The sequence below is a fragment of the Xiphophorus hellerii genome, chromosome 4, assembly GCF_003331165.1.
Source record: "Xiphophorus hellerii strain 12219 chromosome 4, Xiphophorus_hellerii-4.1, whole genome shotgun sequence".
NCBI lineage: Eukaryota > Metazoa > Chordata > Actinopteri > Cyprinodontiformes > Poeciliidae > Xiphophorus > Xiphophorus hellerii.
The window spans coordinates 19,683,385-19,704,440 of record NC_045675.1 but is presented as its reverse complement, the minus strand read 5'-3'; the positions used below and the strand labels follow the sequence as shown (position 1 = coordinate 19,704,440).

The following is a 21,056-nucleotide window of genomic DNA, read 5'->3' as shown; positions in this document are numbered from 1 at the left end:
AATCCCACATCCTCGTGTCTTTAATGATTTTAATCCATGTTTTTTTGTTTTATTTTTCTCAAAACATAACACTGCTTGTCTGCACATTGTGAATAAAAATAAAGCCATTTCAACAGACACATTGTTATACACAGTTCATAAAATTAATTTACAGATTTACTTTAATTTTGCTTTCCTTTTAATCATCCTTAAGTGTTTCAGATTAGCACACACATTTTTATATCAAATAAAGATATGTAAGTAACAAAATGAATTTCATAGAAAACCTATTCTCACCTCAACCTAATAATTGGTTATGTCATCCTCGGTAATTAGTCACAGTGGATGATCTTCAGCATACTGTTTTACACTTTTTTTAAATTCTGCCTCAGGAACAACCTGCTTAGGGTCATAACACAAGAGCTTTATTGACTTAACAATTTATTCTAGGTTTTTGTGGTGGAATTGGTGAAACTTTGCCATTTTCTCTCTGTTTGTTATGTGTAACAATAAAACGAAAACAAGAGAAGTCTATGAAAGCAAAGAAGAAGGTTGGTGTTCATGAAAAACAAATGACCCTAATTGTCTAAAGCAATGCAAGAGAAACACTATTTGCGCTGCATTTATATTTCTCGGGTATTTGCACATGATCTTGCATCATACTATTTGGTTTAAGATGGAGTGTGTTTGAATTCCTAATATTAGAGTGCCTCGCCCCAGAGGCTCCCCCCTTGACGAACCGATGACGCATTTCCTGACATGATGGTCGAAATCACATGAGCAGAGCAGATGAAGGAGGTGGTGGGAGAGAGCGTTTGATATTGGGGGCTAGCTAAATATATACCAGCTGTATGGCTACGGCACTGAAGGCTGGGATGTGCAGCCTATTGTGTTTCCTGTCTCATACGGGAGGAGGAACTTATCTCTTTTCTTTCAACCAATTGTCACTGATCCAGAGCGAGGGCAACTGTTATCCTGAATGAGCCTAGAAGTGCATTTTCTAGATAGGAATATTCTCAGTGTTTCAATCCTGTGGTGGTATGTTGAGTTCTGTCTGGATTCTCCACGTCTTTGTGTAACTCTCGGAACACACCTGGGATGGTGTTACGCAGTCATTCCTTTTTGAGCACCTTGGACAGCTCACATGCGGGTGTGTGTGACCATACAACGCAGTATAAGTTGCATTAGAGATCTTAAACATAAACAGTAAAACTCTCTTTTCATTGAGAAGTAGAAAGATTGCATTATTAATGCCCGAGGGTTTTAGGAGCTGTGAAAAGTAGCAAAATATTCTCATCCGAATTTGACATGTAATCAAGAGAAATGTTTGTCATCATCTTGCAACCTGCTTAGAGTTGCTGGAATGGCGCCGTGCAAATCAGAGCTTTATTTATGAGATACACTGGACCTCAGGAGGTCGAGCATGACGTCGTGGACCCCGCCTCCTGTCATTAAAGGGTGATTTTGGCATCAGGTTCCACTTTCCTCAATCCCCTCCTTCCCTTCTCATTCTCCAAATCCCGTGAGGCCAAAACAGCACCTGCCCCTACCCTCTCTTGAACAATCATTAAAATGGCTCAACATATGTTAACTCATTCTCTCGGATTGGGACAGACACACCCACATGCCATATTTTTCATAATTTAGAGTCTCGGTTTCATCACATCCAGTTGCAATAGATTGTCTCTTTCCCCCCCAAACATTTCTGTTGTGTGTTTTAATGTAACTTATTGGTGAGTTGATGGCCACAAACATTTATGGGTCACCTCCACCCAAATGTAATGGGACAGCATGACGGATAAGGCTGGTTGACTGTGAGAAAACAGTTTAGGGCTGAGTGGTGACACGTTTATTGAGCTTGTCAAATTAACTCATGCAGTGAACTGAGACAGGAAAAGTGTCACAATAAAGCACACACATGAGTACACACACATAGCTTAAAACAGACATAAGGAGCATGTTTTTAATATTACGTGGTTCACATGTTGTGCATCAATCTGATCTCTGAGTCACCTTGAGGCTTTAGAAAGATCCTGCAGAGTTGTTTGGCATCAGTGTTGTTAGGATTCATGCCTGTGGTCTGAATTATATTCCTTAAGCGCTGAATGTAAGAATTCAAATTACATTTGTAATTTCTGTCTTTCTAAACACATAAATTACAGTTAATGGTGCTCAACACTCTAAAATGACACATTGTTTCTCCTTATTAAAACAAGTTTATCCTGCAACAGATTACTAAGGTTGAGCTTTATGTAATGTGTCCGGCGGTTGATGACAAATGTGGCAGAAATACAATGTTTGAAGAGATGTACTGTATGTCGATGGTAAAACATTTAAAGCTACTTAATGCAGCTTCATATAAATAGGAAACAAAAGATCTTATATCTACAGAGAGCCAGAATGTCATTCTTGTTTCCTGGGCCATTCATCCAAGGTTAGATTTTTCTCCCCCAGGACAAGATACCATGTTTTCTGTGGTTGTGCATTATTGGTATCTGAGTTCTTGAGCCACATTTTACCACAGCCTTCACCTAACAAACTAGTTTGTTTTTTTTTATTGTTGTTTTTTTTTACAAACATCTTTTCCAGGATCCAAATCAAGAAAGTCTCTAGGACAATAATAGTACCTTAACCTCTCCTTTTCACCAAGGTGCTGAAATGTGTACTTTATGGTGTTTGTCTCTACTTTTAAGTTAGTGTGTTGATGGGAAGAGAACCACTGCACCTTCATATTATAAGTAGTCAGTTAAAGTGGTATCGGGCATCCAATCTGGAAATCTTCCTTTAGAGGTCTTTTGGACATAAAAAAAGGAGACCATGGATTGGACTCAAAGCTCGCTAGACCTGGGAGTTACATCCCCAGTTCTTCAATGCCACTGTCCTGCAACCTTTGGATGCATCTCTGCTCCAATACACCTGAATCAAATAAATGTTTAGTGACCAGACTGTTACAAAACTTGCTGACATGCCAAGAAGGTAATCAGGTGTTTGATTAAGGAGCGTTGGAGCAGAATGCACTAGAGGGACTGTATATCTTTCTCGTCTGTAAACACCTTTGGATCCCTTCAAAGCAAGCTAGAGAGTGACACTGGGAAGAGAAATATTTCCTTTCTGCACTTATTACTCTATTTCTATCAAAAATAATTTAAAACTGCATATTTGTAGGCATGCTCAGTTTAAAGATCTCTTTTGCTGTGATATTTCTGATTGTCCACAACATGTATGAGATTTGTAGGCATAGTTTGCTGCCAGATCACAAATCACAACACATCCAAATAGCTCAATAAGTGCTCCCCCTTCCTCTCATCTCCATTAAGAACTTGGAGTGGTCAATAGGTCCAGCCGAACACTGGGGACCGACCCTATTGATTTCACAGACGGAGAAGGAGGGCAGCCATTAACTGTGCACTTCCTGTAGCCTCTGGATCTGCTCAGACTGACAGAGATCCTCACCTAATGATATTTCCACATCATTTTACTCAATAGGAGGGTTGATTATTGTTTCATCATATTTTAGGTGTTGTCAAGCAGTTGTCTGCAGAAATACAATAGGAACACACTTTATGAATTTATTAAGCATGTCCTTTGGTTTTAGGGCATTTATTGCCATCATGAATGAAAAACACAGAAAACAGCTAATGTTGCATCTAGGTAATAAGCTTTGACTAATTGTTCTGTGGATTGAAGCTTCTTGCAATGGTGCTAACTGGGTTTTTCATTGACTCCATTTGGCACTGAAATATTTAGTAGCTAAGGAGGTAGACAGTTCCCTCAGGAAAAGAATAGATTAAAGTGGAAAGTGAATATGGGATTTGCAGTCCAAGTTATTCATATTGTAACTCTGTAATTGCCAATGTGTAAATAAGTGGGTTGTCTAAACATGACCATAATATAAACTTAAACGTAACCCACAAAGCAGCTGCACTTACTGCACTTGTTGACACAGATACTCCAAGCAAACACAGGTTTGTTTACTTTTTTATAGCAAAAAAGGAAATATATTATTTCATTTTGACATCTACAAACCTCTCAATTTACAAACCAACAGAAGCATATAATCACGCAGTAACTTTGAGGCACAAAAACAGGAAACTTCTCACTATTTCATGTTGCACATTTGTCGTTTTTGTCAAAACTTGCATGTTTAGACTTCAGCTGCAATGTCAGTGAACATAGTGACAGTGAAATGCTGTACAAGGAAAGGAATGCACATGGGGTTTGGTGGAGGGAGAGTCCGTCTACTGAATCAAAGACACTAATCAAACTAAATGCAGAGGAAAATCGGGGAGGTGAGCAGAGAGAGAAAGAGAGTGAAAGAGAAAGAGAGAGAATGAGTGAAACAGAGAGGAAGAACAGCAGCACAGCAACACATTCAGTGTGGACGACACCAAAGCAAAAAATCAGAAACAAGAAGAAGAGCGCCCACCTCTCAGGTGGAGCTCTTTGTTATCATTCTCATCTGGTGAGCAGCCCGTTCACAAACGCATTGACTTTTTCTCATCAAAGCTGTTTGTGTTGGACTCTACAACTATATATTTATACACATAGATTTTCTTTACAAGTGTTTGTTTTCTACATTTAAAAACACGACTTCTAAAGAAATGCATAAAAAATATGCAAAATCATAACTGTCTGTGACATTTGATCAGAGCTGTTACTATGAATTTATTGCTTTGTACACTGAGGGGTGTTTGGTATCACCTGCACACTACTGGCTAACTGTGGTAGAGCCTCATTATTGAGGGCCTGTTCTACCTTGAAACATTAGACTTTTAGCTGAAATAAAGCTTCATTTTGTTGTTTTCTTTTTTTTTAATGTACCTTTGGTTAATTGTGCAAAGAAATCGAAGCATCAGTAACAGTTTCTGAGACAAAGACAAGTTTAAAAGAAACAGAGACAAATGGACATACAAATATGTACAAATTTCACTTTGTTCCATGCATAAATACACATCCACACACATCTACTTTGTGCTGACAAGAGGTCTTCACAAACAAGTGACAAAAACAAATCAAGTTGGCCCCATTCAGACGTTGTCAGTGAAAATGTAGAAGGAAAATTAAAGGTGATTGTAATGCATGTTGTTTGTTCTTTCCAGGGAGAAATATATGGCGCCCAGACAGAGACAAAGAAAAAGCTCTTGAAACGTTCTCTCAGTTAGTAATCTGTAGGTTGTGGATTGCAGCAGAGTGGAGGAGTAGACATACACTGGAAAATTAAAGTAATCTAAACTCCAGCTTTTAAAAAAGGCAAAGGATATTCAAGACTTCTAAATTGTAATCAGAGGTTTATGTATGGAAACACACATGCTGTATAATTTTGGTCTCATGTATAATTTCTAGTTCACTTTATTTAATGTCTTCCAACTCATAATATGACTTCTCTGCCTTTGTGCTTGGTTTGACAACTTGTTCAGAAGTTATTGAGCGTGGAAGAAACAATTTAGCCATAACTTCCCAAACTGCAGAAAAATATTTTCCACATCTGTTATATCTTAGGAGACAGACTAGATGGATGTTTTCATACCGACTCCTGCCACCTGGAGGGCTCCATAGAAAACTTCTCCCCAGATTTGCAAACATAAAGGCAATAGTTTTACAACTGTCAGTGAAGCATAAAATCTCCATTCTTACTTCCATTCAATAATGGGGAAAAAAAAAAAGAACAATCAGAAGTTTAAAAAAGAACTAAATTTTACACAGCGGTGATTGCCACTTCAACTGTATATTCATTCTATAAATAAAAATATTTTATTCTGGTAAAATGTCCTAAGTGTATATGTAAACAAATACCAAATACTTGTGTAGGAATGTTCATAACTTCTGTATTAATCTTAAAATATTAACTCATCCATGTTTACTTTCAACAAGATGAAAAAAGGGGAAAAATGATGGGAAAAAATATGAATATTTAGATTTGTGCCAACTGACCTCAAACTGTATGATGAATAACGTGCAAAATTACATTGGATGACATTTAAACCATATTTTACTCTTATTTAATTACATATATTGTAAAGAAAGGATTCTCTGCCAATAGCTAATGAAACCTATTTACCTTCATTTATTGAAATATAAAAACTGAATAAAAAAAATACAAGAAATTACCCTGAAATGTCATGAATCTTTAATATTATGGTTCCATTAAGTTTTAGTCTCCGGGGTCCTGCTATATATCAGTATGAACCCTAACTATATGCATTTAAAGTTACCTACCTACTCAACAACTATATGCATATTTACTTTATTAAATATTATGTTTTATTTTTAAGAAATATTTTGAGGTTTTTGGCCGTGTAATATCACCATTTCCATACTGATTTTGGTCTCTTTTTTTTTTTTTTACTTTTTCATTGCACAAACCCATTTTAAGGCCAAGTTTGACCTTTGACATCTTGGTCCCATGTGGTGCATATTTAATCCTCAAACTCATATATATTTACTCTTTAATATTTCTGTCTCATAGGTTTGATTTGAAAAAACTCCTTTAAGAATGCATTAGTTCAACTCGATGTGGTTTGGCAGAATAATTACTGGAATAAAGCACATTATGATGTAATGGTTTGCAGAAATCAAACAGTAAACTGCAGATGTGCTCAGTTATCAAATTGACAAGTAAAAACATTTCAGTAACCTCTTGTTTTACCAAAACATTCATCAAAAATCAATTTGTTACTTGTTGAATCTCTAATCTAGAGGTTATTCACATCCAAAAGCCAGTGATAGGAAAATAAATAATATTGGTGCACTGCAAGGACACGCGTTTCAGAAGAGATACAGTATCTATAACAACAGAGAGTTTAATTCCTGTTTACAGTGCTATGTATTAACATATTTCTACACTGAGATGACTGGCTTCTTGGATGTTGTTCACTAAATGTTTAGCTGACCAGTGTGCTTTCATGTAATCCTACAGGCTTCAGTGTGGTCAGAAAGCCTCAGCTGATGGGATGAAGATGTACAAGTTTACACACAATTGCACTCCAAATAAATATCTATTATTAATATGCATAATAGTACATTTACATACTGCCAAATTGATATGTGCTACACCTCTAGTCATCAAATGTTGTATTATTCTTCTTTTATATATGTACTTATATATATTAGTAATTTTTACACTAAATTGATAATTTTTTAGGGTTTTTCTGTGCAAACAATAAGACAATAGATTGTAGCTTCTCTTGTTTCTCATTTGTTGATATTCTTAGGACTAAAACTGGTGCACACTCAGGAAACTCAGGAAACAAAGTCAACTCATGTATCGCAAACTTTGTGTTTGGCCTAAGAATACCCTTCTTCCTGCCTGTATCCATAGCCTCCTTCCTGTGCTTCCTCTTGAACGTACTCCTCCGTCTTCTCCCAGCCGGTTGCCCAGCCTCCATTCACCTGTGTGGTCGCACCGTACGTTTTGGCTGCACCCCCAAAAGCTCCGTAACTCTGGGTGATGTCACCAGTCTCCTCCGCCAGCTCATCTTCATCAATGAAGCCACATTTTTCCTCACTAGTGAGTTCCGGGTCGGCCCATGGCTGTTTTTCTCCAGAGGCAAAGATCCCATAGAAGACAACTCCTCCATAGTGCACCATGGAGGCTATCAGGAATACGTACTGCCACTCTTCTCGAGTCTGAAGCAAAGAAAGAAAAATATCATATTTATTAACATGAAAATACTGAGGAAGCAACCAGAATAAGACAGACATTTTACTCCCTTCTTCAGTAAAATGAATAAGACAGTTCTCTGCTATTTTTGGTAATAACTTATTCTGTTCCTATTTAAAGAACAAAATTTCCTCTTGTGACCATGTGCTGGCAAAGAGAAGTTATTACTAAAAAAATCATTAATCACCATTTATTCAAGTGACACAGTTTTCAATAATAATAATAATAATAATAATAATAATAATAATAATAATACTTTTTTGATTCCCAAAGGGGGGGAATTTGTACATCTCAGCTTAATGCTCAACAATAATTAAAAATGAATAAATAAATATTCACACCCCTGGAAGATTATTCATTACCTAAGAATTTCCTGATATGTAGTGAAACAGTTGAGAAGTATAAAAATTAAAAAAAAAAAAAAGTTATTTATTTATTTGTTTGCTTTTTACGTTTCATGACAAGTCTATAAAATTTCTTATGACCTTGTCAATGATCAATGGAAATATCTTGAAAGGCATTTCGACACTCAAACTATTTTCATTAAAAAAAGGCCAATGGATTTTTGAAGATTCAGTTTTGGTGATAATCTCCATATTTCAGAAGTTGGAATGCCTCCATGCTATAACCCAATTTTTTGCTCACCCCATAGATTCTCTATCAGATTCAAATCAAGACTCTGGGCCTCACCAAATGTTAATATTACTTCTAGTTAAAAAAATTTAAAAGAAAAACAGTTTGTAAAATAAAAACATTACGTAAGGCTAAATCTGTCAGAAGTATGAATAGTTTTGGCTGAACTGCATGGAAAGGGAAAATTAATAAATAATGTTTATGGAAGTCTTTATTTCATATTACTTTTTCATCAGATGGTTTTCCTGATCAATTACTCTTCACATTCTGTTTTGTTTTGTTTCATGGTATTTGTAACAGACCACATGACAACATGGTTTTATCAGTAAATTATATATTTCTATGTAAATTACTGCAAATCGTTAACATCGCCATTTTTAAATTGCATCTCGTTTAAGATAACAAAACTCCACTTTGGAACTGGTTTCAGTAGAACAAGCTGGTAGCTTGTTAGCTGGCTTGCAGTTCATTAGCTGGATTAAGCTCCTTCTGCAGGTGAAGTTTTAGTTCATGTAACGTCTAAGCTATGACTCACCACATTGCTGTGTGGTGAGTCCTTTTTATGTTTAAACAATTAACAATAATAAGCATAGGAACGTAATTATTTCATTCTGGTATGTCAAGAATCCTTCAGGATTTTTTTTAAGCCGGATGTTTGTTATGTTCACAGGCAGAGAATTGGGATTTACCTTGTTCTTTGTCATAGCACCAACAATTAGAGGGCACACCATCCCAGACAAGGTACCAACACCATTAGAGATGCCCATTAGGATACTGGCATAACGAGGAGCGATGTCCAGATGGTTCACATTAAAGCCTGGTGGTATTAAATATAACATGAAATTAAAACACTGCAGACCCATTTATCTATATTTTTTTTTTTTAGGAAACAAGTTCAGTTAGTCATATTTATCTACTATGCATTGAGTAAAGCTGAAGATAAAAGCAGCACAAATGCAGACCATCTTGTTGCAGAAATAGGCAACGACTCTCAACACGTCCTCCTCCCTCCCCCACTCTGACTGGCTGAATGAGTAAGTGTCCTCCTGAGCTGCTGCACGCTGCCTGCCTGGCGTATCCCCCGAGACAGCTTGCACTGAATTATTAAAGACTCTGGCAGAAAGCTTGAGAGCAAGAGGAACAAAACTGATTTTGCACACAGACCTCTGGATCCTTTGCTTCCTTTGTACTGAACAAAAACATGAGCTTTGAGATCTGTTGAATGACTGGAAGGTAAGAATACCACTACAAGTTGCAGTCTAATGTATATAGACAAAAATTTCAGTTTATTCAACAGAAAATGATACTTTTAAGTGATATCTAGAATATATGTAAGCACTACAAATACAATAAAGCGATTTGATCAAAACTGAGCATTGTGTCATAATTTGTCTGTCTTTTGTAACACAGTTAGAAACATATCACAAACCTGATATGGCAAATCCACTGAAGCCCACTGCCAGCACAAGGAAGGAAATTGCCACCCCTTTGCTGTGGGAATACCCCACCACCAGCAGCAATGTGGCCTCCATGCCAAATCCTAGCAGGAAGAGAGACAGCGGGTCACACGTGCGCACACAAAGTACACAAAAAGCCCGGGGGGCGCTTGCTGGTCATCACGATGCCAATTGAATTAGGCATGATACATGCTCTGCACTCAATTACATAGCTGACAGATATGAAATCAATGCACAGTGACCCACACTCACAGAGTGAGTCACCTTGAGAGCTTGAAGTATTGTACAGATAGATTTTACAAAAACACAAACAAACTCATCTCTAAAATCCATCCGGCAGAGCAGAAAAAAAAGGGCAAAAAAAACAACAACTGTGAAAGTAACACCCTGTGGCTGAGCAAGAGAAGTGTGGAAATGATTTTTTTCTTTCTCATTCATCCGCGGTTCAGCTTTCTCACCTCCACAGTTCATTATTTTCCTGACAGTGGTCGTTGTCAAGATGTTCCTGCTGCGCAGGTAGTCGGCCAGCTGACCGCCGATGGGCACAATGATGGTCATCACCAAGTGAGGGAGGGCAGAGAGTATGCCCACCTGAGAATAAGGAAAATGTTTAATCATCTACTTTCCCTATAAAAACAGAACAAAAGCAACTTTAAGATACAGATTAAATCTGCACTCAAGCATTTAAATTTTAAAAAAATAATGCAAATGACTATTTCTCTTTTATTGTTGCCTTTGCAAACAGAAAAAACAAACTAAACAAAGAAATATCTAATTATGAGGTTTACATTGAGATTTAATGAACATTTTGTTGGTGTCTGCTTGCGGGAGTGTTAACACCGCGAGTTTGCAAAATGATTTAATTAGTTCCAAGTCTTGTTAGACATCAGCTGCTTTTTCCACACGTTTTTTGTGGCTACAGTGTCTGAATATATAAATTTAAGGTTTTGGGAAAAACAACGAACTCACACAGAACCCAGGAGGTTCTTTTGTTAATCATTTATAGAAGGATAATTTCTCTTTTTAAAACGTGTCTTCCAATAAGCCTTCTGCTTGAGTTTGGAGACATTTTTTTCAGGCCTCTCAGAAAAATGTTAAGATAAAACATAACCAAGGAAAGAGAGAAAATAACATCAATACTGAACTGTACGATGTAGAATGTAAAAAAAATGTCTTGTATAAATACGGTTAAATCCATATTTGTAGGTAAAATTCTGACAACCACAGCTGCCGACATTTAACCATTAATTAGAGAGGTTTTTTTATTATTATTTTGTTTTTGTTTGTTTTTACAGTGTAGCCTGTGTCCAAAGATAAAAACTTTGAAAGACGCTCCAAAGGCATCTGGAATTTTTTTTTTTTCCCCCATGTATGCAAATTCAGAAAATTTCTCATTATATGTCATCAATATCAAAGTCATTTGATTGTTTATGTAAAAACAAAATGTTGAGTGGGCTGTCAAGGATATTGTAAAAGAAAATTGCAATATTGCCCCTTTGTACACCAAGTTAAACTTGTGGCATTTCTCCTTATTAATAATGCAATTACACCCTGTGTCTGTCTTATTTACTTCTCCTGTTACTTAAATTTCAATTTCTTGAGTAGTAAAAAAAATCTGTGTTGTTCACAAAGATATAGATATATATGTTGTGAAATCAGGTGTTGTTGCTGCACAGTGTATATGTTCATCTCATAGAGCATGTCCTCCATCTACATTAGCTCAAGCATGATTCACTTGGTCATTTATTTATGCTTTATGTTTATGCAACATGGCCCACCTTGCTTATCTCAAAGCCAAACACTTCCTCAAAGTATGCAGGCTGACTGATGAGCAGCAGGTAGAAGGTCCAGCTCCTGCAGAAGTTTGCCACAATGATTGCATAGACAGGCATAGAGGTGAAGAACTTCTTCCAAGGGGTCTTGAATTTCTAGAAATCATTAGAAATTGATTGATTTATAAATAGAAACAGACCGCTGAGAAACAAATAAAACCAGCAAGTCATGTTTATGTGCAGTTTTGATTCCTAGTTGATGCCGTCTTACCTCTGATGGACCCATCAGCTTGGCACTCTCTCCAATGCTCTCCTCTATGTAGACACGCTCTTCATCAGTGATGGAAGGGTGATCAGCAGGGCTCTCGTAAGACACAAGGATCCAGAACATGTACCAGAAAATGCCGAAGCATCCTGCAAGAGAAACATATTTAAAATCTTTGGTTAATCACAGATTAAGTACTGCAGATATTCTTGACCTCAAATATAAGCATTTTAAAGGACGTGTCAACCAAAATGCCAGAGAGGGAAAAAAAAAAACCCAGACAGGAGAGCTAACTGTATCCAGTTTAGAGGGAAAGACGGGGGGCTGTTTATTGACAAACCAAAACAACGGGGGAGAGAAATCAATACTCAGTCTGCCTGGATAAATCCGTTTGACTTTCACTGGACTCTTTTGCTGTCAGAGTCTAGAGCTTAGAAACACTTCCACCTAAACATGAGCAGAACACGTCCATTCATCCATTTACTTGCCATAGACATAAAACACTGAGGACCATCCAGTGTACTGGACCAGGATTCCAGCCAGAGGCATCGCTATCACAGCACCAGCATAAGAGCCTAACAAACAAGAACATCAACACATTTACGATTAGACATGTGAATATTATAACAAATACAGATGTACAGTTGAGGAGCGTGTTTATTAAGGAAAATATCTGTTTACCACAAAATGAGAGGGTAGCCAGGCGACTCCTTTCTAATGGTGGAGCCCACTTGCTCCAGATGCCATGACAGGCTGGATAAGTCACTCCCTGAACACACCACAATGAGGGTCACTATTAACTTAGTCCATTCATACAAAGGCACCAGCTTTATTTTAAATCACAAGCTATTTATATCCACTTGTTTACATACAGTTGTGTATTGTAAGTATACATTACAGTAGATGATATTTGCAGTATGTTGCATTTAGTTGAGTCTGAGGTACCCTTGCAGTCTATCCTGGAAAGCTCTGCCCACACATGAAGCTGAACAAACACTTATTTAGCACAATGACTAACAGACATTAACATTTTCACCCCTGCTATAACCATGAACAAACTGAGCACCTGATGAGCTCAGTTTGTGGATGGAATCTGGATGTCAAATGTTTATCAGCTGCTAATTAGAAGAAATTGTGGAAATTACAGTCTGCATGTTCTTTCTTGTTGTAGCAGAACAGTGTATAAAGCAGTCAGTCTTTAATGGACTAAATAATGAATTAAAACGTATTTCCCTTTCACATTTGTTTTTTTTTTTTTAAAGAACTGTAAAACCAGGAGGGCTTTTCTACATTTAGTTGTTGGAAATGCTCACAACAGGCAAGTTTATCTGCTTATTTTTTTCAAAATAAAGTCAAAGGAGTGATGCGACTTAAATCTGAATTTTCCCTCTAATATATCGCTAAGGTGCAGGTGGGGGGCACACTGCTGATGCTGCGTATCCAGGATACAGTGCATGACGTAAGAAAACCCAGAGCTCGAATGTCCTACAAAAACAAACTGTAGTGGATCAGATCAATAAAGCTCATCTCAAATTTCCTCTGGCTACATATCCAGAAAGCCTGCTACAATCAGTCCCTGTACTGTTTTGCTGGTGGATTGAATTGAAACATAGCAAAGCTACATTTTAAAAGAATTAAATATGTTTTACGTTATTTCCAGTCAAAACGAGGAGGTGGAAGGCATTTAGATGATCTCACCTCAACGAGTCCTTGTAATATTCTGACAAAAATAACACACCCGTAGTGGACTCGAGCAGCAGAGGGGATGAACATGTTGAGAGTGGAGGTGAGGACAATAGCTGCACCAAATACCCTGTAAATATTAAAGATAAAAACATTAAAAATAATGGCATTTTAGCACTGTGATTATTAGAGTAATGCTTCTTGCTGGGTTTTTAGCTTGAATTATTTAACTGAGAAAGGATTTGATCAAATAAATTAGCAATGAGGTCTTTTCATGACACTTTTTTTTTTTTTTTTTTTACAAAACAGTAAAGCATCTGTAATCACACTTTTTTCTTTACGTTAAAAAAAATATTTTTTGCAGATCATTTTCGTATTTGGTGACGATTAGCTGCACGGATCCTCTTTAAGCGTCGTCATAGAAATAAATCATAAAAAGCTGCGGTGCTCTCACAGTCGCTTGGTAACCACTCTCACTTTTGCACAGTTAAAAAAAAACAGAGTAATGTCGTTTGATAGCAATAGGGTGGGGTGGGGGGATTGATTTCCAGGATACTGTGCGATACCTTGCAAAAAGAAACGGACAAAATGGTTTCTCTACCCTCTTTTTTGTGACTAAAATCAAGAAAAGTACATTAAAAACGACCAATTTTCTTTCGGAAGGTTAGGCTATTTATATCCCAGCCAAGGCCACTGAAACCCCATATTTGTCATTTCTGGCACGTTCTCCCACCGCACTCAGCTTTACGTGGAGGGGGGCGAGCCCTAATCCGGTGGAGGCCACTGTCGGGCACGAGACCAAATGATTAGATTAAACCGCACGCGTCAATCAAGCGGAGTTACAGGCCCGCCAATCAGGTTACAGGAAAATATCAATAGCAAAAGGCTTGTACTGAAAATCTGGGTAATTTCCTGTGGACTGACACACTGGTTGTACATTTCCCAAACATCCATTAGACTAATGTTGTATGTTATTTTCAAAAGCCAACCTTTTCTTTACAACTTCCTCTTTATATATATTTATAAAATTTGCACTGTCATGGTAATGGGCCTACTGCTGGGTGTCTGTGTAGTAAGTCATGCGTAATTACAATGGCCGAGACATTGGCGGGGGGAATAAAAGCCTTTGGCAAGTAGTGCGGGTCTGGTATCCATACCCCGAGAGAGCGACAGATTAGACCCGGGTCTCCCCAGGGAGCTCATTAACAGGTGGCTCGGAGCCTTGACACCAGGAGCTGCAGGGCCGCCAGCCCGCTGCCCTACTGTCTGCTGCTTCTTGGAGTTATTCTCTATTTTACTGCCCTGTATTCAGCATTTATTGCACAGGACGGGTTTTATATCCCCTCATCTGCATTGATTTAGTCTGTGGTTAATATTAATCATTCGGCATATAATTCATTAAATGCAAACGAGGAGACTAGAGATGATTTTGTGAAAAAAAAATACAATCGTGCTATATTTAATTACATTTTAACCAAAGGAGAGTGTTTGTATTTTTGTTATTCTTCTAATATTTGTCATTATTTATGAAAAATGATCGGTGCCGCCAACCTATTTGCTGCCAGCCTCGAGGAAATGTATCCTCCCGGGATTTGCGTCACAATGTAGCCCCAGAAAAAAGATCCATGGATCATTCCCACTGTCTCCGGGTCCCAGTTGAACTTAGCTTTCTGGTGAGGAAAAAAAAATATTGAAAATTGGATTAGCTGGAAATTTTTTTTTATCATGTTGCAGAGATGACTTTGCAGATTTCCTTCACATCATGAAATATTTCTGCAGGCTGGAAAATTGAATAGCAACGACCCGATTAGAAAAGCATAACAACACTAAATGGAAAATAAGATACTGGCTTAAAACAAGTAAAACACAATGAACCTGTTTTATCTTTTAGCGATCGAATAATTGTTGTACTTGAGTGTAAAACACATTAAAAATGTATCTGAAACTAAGCATTTATGGTTTTGTAATTCACCGGTGTGAGGTTTCAGAAAAAAAATCAGTTTAATAATTTAAACCTACCTTTATAACAGGTAGGTTATAAATTCATGTTCAACATAAACGGATTTTTTCCAAATCTGTTTTTATCAATAAACATGGCGTTATGTGATCTCCTTCGTTTTATATTCATTTTAAAGTTGACATATTTTCACTTTAGTTCATTGTGATAAGAAGCTATTTGCATTATTGAGTGGATTATCCTGTTGACTCGTATTGCAGTAAAAGGCCTTTTTGACTCCTGTTGGGGGGAAATGCGCCCTGTTTTCTCCTTTATCTTTCCTGACCAAAAACAAATAATATCATCTCATGAATGTTCAGTCAGAATTTTATTTTTTTCTCTCTCTCTCTTTTTTTTATCGTGCGTAAAAGCGTGCGTCTGCCGTCGTCACACACCTCCTTGATGATGATCTTGCCGTTCTGGTGAACGGTGCTGTTATTGACCATGCTCACGATAGCCACGCCCAGGTTGCATCGGATGCCGAAGGAGATGCAGAAGCCTAAGCCGCTCATGATGGCGATGATGTAGCGGCGCGGCAAACCGAAACACGTGCAGTCACACAGCGGGGGCTTTTTCTCCGCGGCCTCCCGAGGCCGCCCATCCTCCGTCAGCTCGATCACCTCCCCGGTTTTCTGCCTCCTTTCTATCACCCTGCAGACAGTCAGGTGAAGGAAACACCGTCTGCTGAGTCTCGACTCACTCACAAAAAAACATTCCTTATTAAGAGACGGTGATGGCGTTTGAAATAATGTAACACAAGATCAACTTAAATTTAGAGGAAATTGATTTTATTTATTTATTTATTTTTAGAAGACCATCGTTTTTCCTCATGCTTTCTTTTACAGTAGGCTGATGCTTTACGTGCGATATCCTAAAGATTTCAGGTAATTTAATGTGAAATACAATGACTCAAATGCCCGATGAGGCCTCTGGAGCAACAGTGTCTTACAGTACACGCTGTTCTCTTCTGTGCCATTGAGAAAAATAAATGAGATGTTATCAAGTTGAGGAGTGAAAGACAGAAGAAATACCACAAGTACGTACAACGTCAAAATTGCCCCCTCTGCATCCACTCAAAAATAACAATAATAAAAAGAAATCTAAGGGGAGAGAATCAGAATAACAGAGTTTGGCCTGCAAGTTGAAAATGGATCAAAATGTTCCTGACTGTACCGCATTGCAGCAGCCTTACACTTTCACGCTCATTAGTATTCAGAGACACAGCAGCAGCAGCAGCAGCCTGCAGACGCTCGTCTGTGGGCTTTCCTCAAACTCCGCTCCTCCTCCCGCCCCACGCCTCCTTTGAGCAAAAGCACGTTCATTTACAAATTGATACGCGCAAAATGCCGATTGCGAAAGGATGAACAATACAGCTGCACACACCCTCTTAAAATCCTCTGTGGATGGCGCGACCAGAGTTACTCTACAAGGAACCAGAAAGTCGAAAAGAAACGAAAATTGGGGAGGCCTTGGGAAGAGTGTGACATTACCTGAGCCTAATTTAATCTGAAGTTAAATTAATTCAGATTCATTTAACTTCACGTGCAGAGTGCGCGGATGTATATCTAAAACTGAACATGTATCCAGAAGGGAAAAGGACTGGTATAAATGTAGCTTTAAGTCTAAAGAAAAGCATACTCGTCCGGACATGAATGACAATGTTCAATTCCTGGATTGTTAAAAAAAAAAAAAAAAAAACCTAAAGATATTTTTAAAAACTCGTTGGAATGGATGATTTCAACATGCTCGGTGGATGCAGGCCCTCGTTACATCCTGGATCGTAATGACTTGGAAATTGTCAGCGAACATCAAGAAATCCTCGCGCCCCGTTTCACCAATCTGCCAATAAGCTTCATGTAAAGGCCGCTTCATCCAGAGGCATCCGAGCTCTGTAAACATCGCACACACGCACACATGCACGCACATGGGATTACATAATTTTATTCTCACTGACAGAGGCGTGACTAGCCATCTCTGTAAGCCATTTAAAAACATTAAGTTGAGCCATGCATCCACAGCGATGCAGCGTTGTGGGAAAAAAAAAATACAGCAATTTAACGTATATTTAAGTTTAAAAGCCTGCCCCTACCTGTGTATCTGACCCAGGGTCTTCCCCGCAAATTCCTTGACCCCTGTCTTCATGGACTCCATGTCCAGTTTTTGTGTGTTGGCTGTTCTTTTTTAAAAATAATAATAATAATAATAATAATAATAATAATTTTACTGTCTCGGCATCATGTTACAGCGCAGGATGGCCGACTGCCGCGGCTAGCGGCAGGAAAGCGACAAAACGAAGGTGGAGGGAGTCTGAGCCCAGGGAGGCGACGATCCAGCAGGCGAGTTTAATTTTCAGCGCAATTGTGACAAAACCTCGTGACGAAAACACCTTTTGACAAAGAGAGGAATTCAAACGAGGTGCGCGCCTCCATCCACCAGCAGCTCTCCTCCCGCCTGGAGTACAGTAGCCGCACAAAGTGCCATCACCGCCAAAGACGAGCGAAAGTGAGAGCCAGCAGCGTACGGAGAGAGCAGTGTGGGTTCAACAAAAAATACTAAACAGAGCGATCATCTACCGCATGAGAAAACTGCTAAATATAAAAAGCCAAATAAGAAAATGGGGCGTTGGAACAGAAGCATTAAATCAAAGAGGGAGGGAGGCTGGATGGTGTCTCCTGTGATGAGAGCAGGTTCATCTGACGTCGCGTTCAGCACCGAGGTCAGCGACAGCAGCTCCGCGCCTGACCGCTGGCCAGCTGCTTACCACATTTGTGGCCATATATATATATATATATATATATATATATATATATATATATATATTTGTGTGTGTGTGTGTGTGGGGGGGGGTGTGTGTGTGTGTGCTTTAGCTACAGAACATGTCTATATATTGTGTTTCTGTTGATTTAACATGCAGACTGCAGCTGAGGATGCAGACAATATCCAATTTTATTAAAGAAAAAAAAAAATCAAGGACAGCAACCCGAAAAATGAAAGCTGCAGCTCTCTCGAGGGCGGTGCTATGGTAACCAGATGAACTGAACTACCACCATCACCCACCCTACCCCCCTTTTTCCCCTTCAACAAGCTCCTGTCGCCAACGCAGGAATCCATCAATAATTCAAGCATTTCTGCTGTTCTCATTGTCCCTGACAATCACATCTTCAGCAGGGAAAATGAACTTCATTTTGGAAGCATCCTCATCCTCCTGTCTCCTTGGAAATTCAAACATTATAATTACCAATAAAACATAATATAACAATAATACTGGCATATAAACGTTGTGCAGTTATACATAAATAAATAATAAAATAAATAAATAAATGTAGTTTTAGGAAAGAAATCCTGATAATTAGTAATTACAGCAAATAAATCAAAGCTCGCTTTTCTTCTCATTTGTGGTTATTGGTTGCCACCTGGTGGCTGAAAGGAGAAGCTTTGAGTACCTGTTTTTCTGACTGTCATATTTTTTAAAATTATTGTCAGATTACTATTGAAATACTTTGTTCTCTCTCACCTATCATGACTCTTATAGGTGCGTTTCCTGTCAATAATCTGACGGTAGTTTGTTCTATTTAGCCCCTCTGGGAAAAATTATCAGGATTTTCTTTAAAAGTACAATTTCTCTGACTATCTGAAATCTTTGTCAAATCATTGTGCGTGACAGCTAGCTCGGATGTCAGTCTTTACCATTTTGTAGCATTATCAGTTTCAATTATAAATTTGTTGCAGAGAAACTGGACACAAACTTTAATTCAAGAAAGAAACGTTTCCTTGCTCCTGGAAGTGAAAAGGACAACAAGGAAACGTTGTTAGTTATGTTAACACCTCCCCCAGTTCCAAAATATGTTGGGATATTTTGTACAGTTATAGAATGGTCACAAATAAAGTGATTTGTTGTTGATCAAGGCACTGTGTTTCAGTGGTGCAAAGACAACAGGTGTGCCTTTAATGTCTGCCATTACCCTTTAGAAATATGTTCATCAATCAAAAATGAACAGCTGTAGGATATATTATGATTTCTAAATTCAGTAAAAATGCCCAGATCCCAAAATAACATATTCCAGTCAATTCCTGCACCTAGATTATCTGATGGAAAATTGGCTTTTAACTGTAAAGAGATGGAGGGCTTTTGTCCGATTTTAAAACATGAGGAAATCAAAACATTTCCAATAATAGCAACTGCAATTTATATAAAAAAAATATTTTTGCTCAAAGAATATCCAGAGCACTTGATATAATTTTATCATAACGGTAAATTTTTGTACAGTTACACGCCACAAATTAACCAGACCTGAAACAATCACACAAAATTAGATCCAATAGGTCCTGCGGTGGTACAGAGGTAGAGTGTGTGACCTGTGTACAGAGACCTTAGTCCTTAGCACGACTGTCATGGGTTTGAGTCCTGGCCTGATGATCCTGCATCTCTTCTCCTCTCTCACAACCTACTTTCCTGTCTGGCCACTTTAAAATTAAGGTCACTAGAGGTGATAAAACCTTGAAAAAAACCAATCTAAAATAAATGTAACCGGCAGCAACAACAAAAAAAGTCTTCTTTTTTTTAATGAGTCTATTCATTTTGACTTAGAATCTCTGTCAATGTACATTGCATGCCATCTCAAGGAACTTTAGAAAAACAATTAATCCAATCAAACATACTGTACATTCCAATTGATGCTGGGTTTTGAGGTTCATAGTTTCGATTTGTTGTTTGTGCCTAAAGAATTCTGCTGAAAATGCAATTTTCCTCAACCTCCGTGCACCCAGTGGTGCAAAATGTCATTTATGATAAACTGAGATAAACTGAGATTCTGAACAATTTTATAAACTGGTTCTTGTGTTGTCTACTGATAGAAAAAAAGGAATTATGTTTAAAAGTCTATCCGACATTTTTTGCTTTTTGAAATCCAAACCAACTTTTGTTGGTTTGCAGCAAATGAGCACACAGAAAACACATAATGACCTCTTGAAGAGATTATATCTCTGTTTAATAAGTTACAGCGAACTAAACCAGAAACACATTACACTGAGAAGTGCAAGAAAAGCCTAGTAAATAGGAAACAACTGCAACAGACAACATGAGACAGAATGCATTTAAGAAAAGTATCATTAAAAACATATAAAAACAACTTACAGTACAGACCAAAAGTTTGGACACACCTTCTAATTCAATGGGTTTTCTTTATTTTCATGACGATTTATAAGGCAATAAATCCCACTTATTAACCTGACAGGGCACACCTATGAAGTGAAAACCCTTTCAGGTGACTACCTCTTGAAGCTCATCAAGAAAATGCAGAGTGTGTGCAAAGCAGTAATCACAGCAAAAGGTTGCTACTTTGAAGAAACTAGAATATAAGGGCTATTTTCAGTTGTTTTACACTTTTTTGTTTAGTGCATATTTCCACATGTGTTATTCATAGTTTTGATGCCTTCAGTGTGAATCTACAATGTCAATAGTCATGAAAATAAAGGAAACTCATTGAATTAAAAGGTGTGTCCAAACTTTTGGTCTGTACTGTATATGTTTAAGGCATTTGATGGGGAAATCACCATGCAACATGCATGATCAACTCCACACACTTTAGTTCCGCATAACAAACACTAGACT

The 21,056-nt window shown here is 37.9% G+C and overlaps 1 protein-coding gene across 1 annotated transcript; it reads right to left on the bottom strand.

The window, feature by feature from the left end:
* Positions 1-15: 15 nt before the first annotated feature.
* On the bottom strand, positions 16-18,208 carry slc17a6b (solute carrier family 17 member 6b). The gene is made up of 12 exons (XM_032559741.1): positions 17,535-18,208; positions 15,841-16,096; positions 15,001-15,119; positions 13,465-13,579; positions 12,448-12,535; positions 12,255-12,341; positions 11,773-11,915; positions 11,508-11,657; positions 10,188-10,320; positions 9,702-9,812; positions 8,962-9,089; positions 16-7,605 (listed from the first exon to the last, which is right to left on the bottom strand). The coding sequence occupies exons 1-12, from the start codon at positions 17,594-17,596 to the stop codon at positions 7,264-7,266; spliced, it is 1,734 nt and encodes a 577-aa protein (XP_032415632.1). The 5' UTR covers positions 17,597-18,208; the 3' UTR covers positions 16-7,263.
* Positions 18,209-21,056: the final 2,848 nt, after the last annotated feature.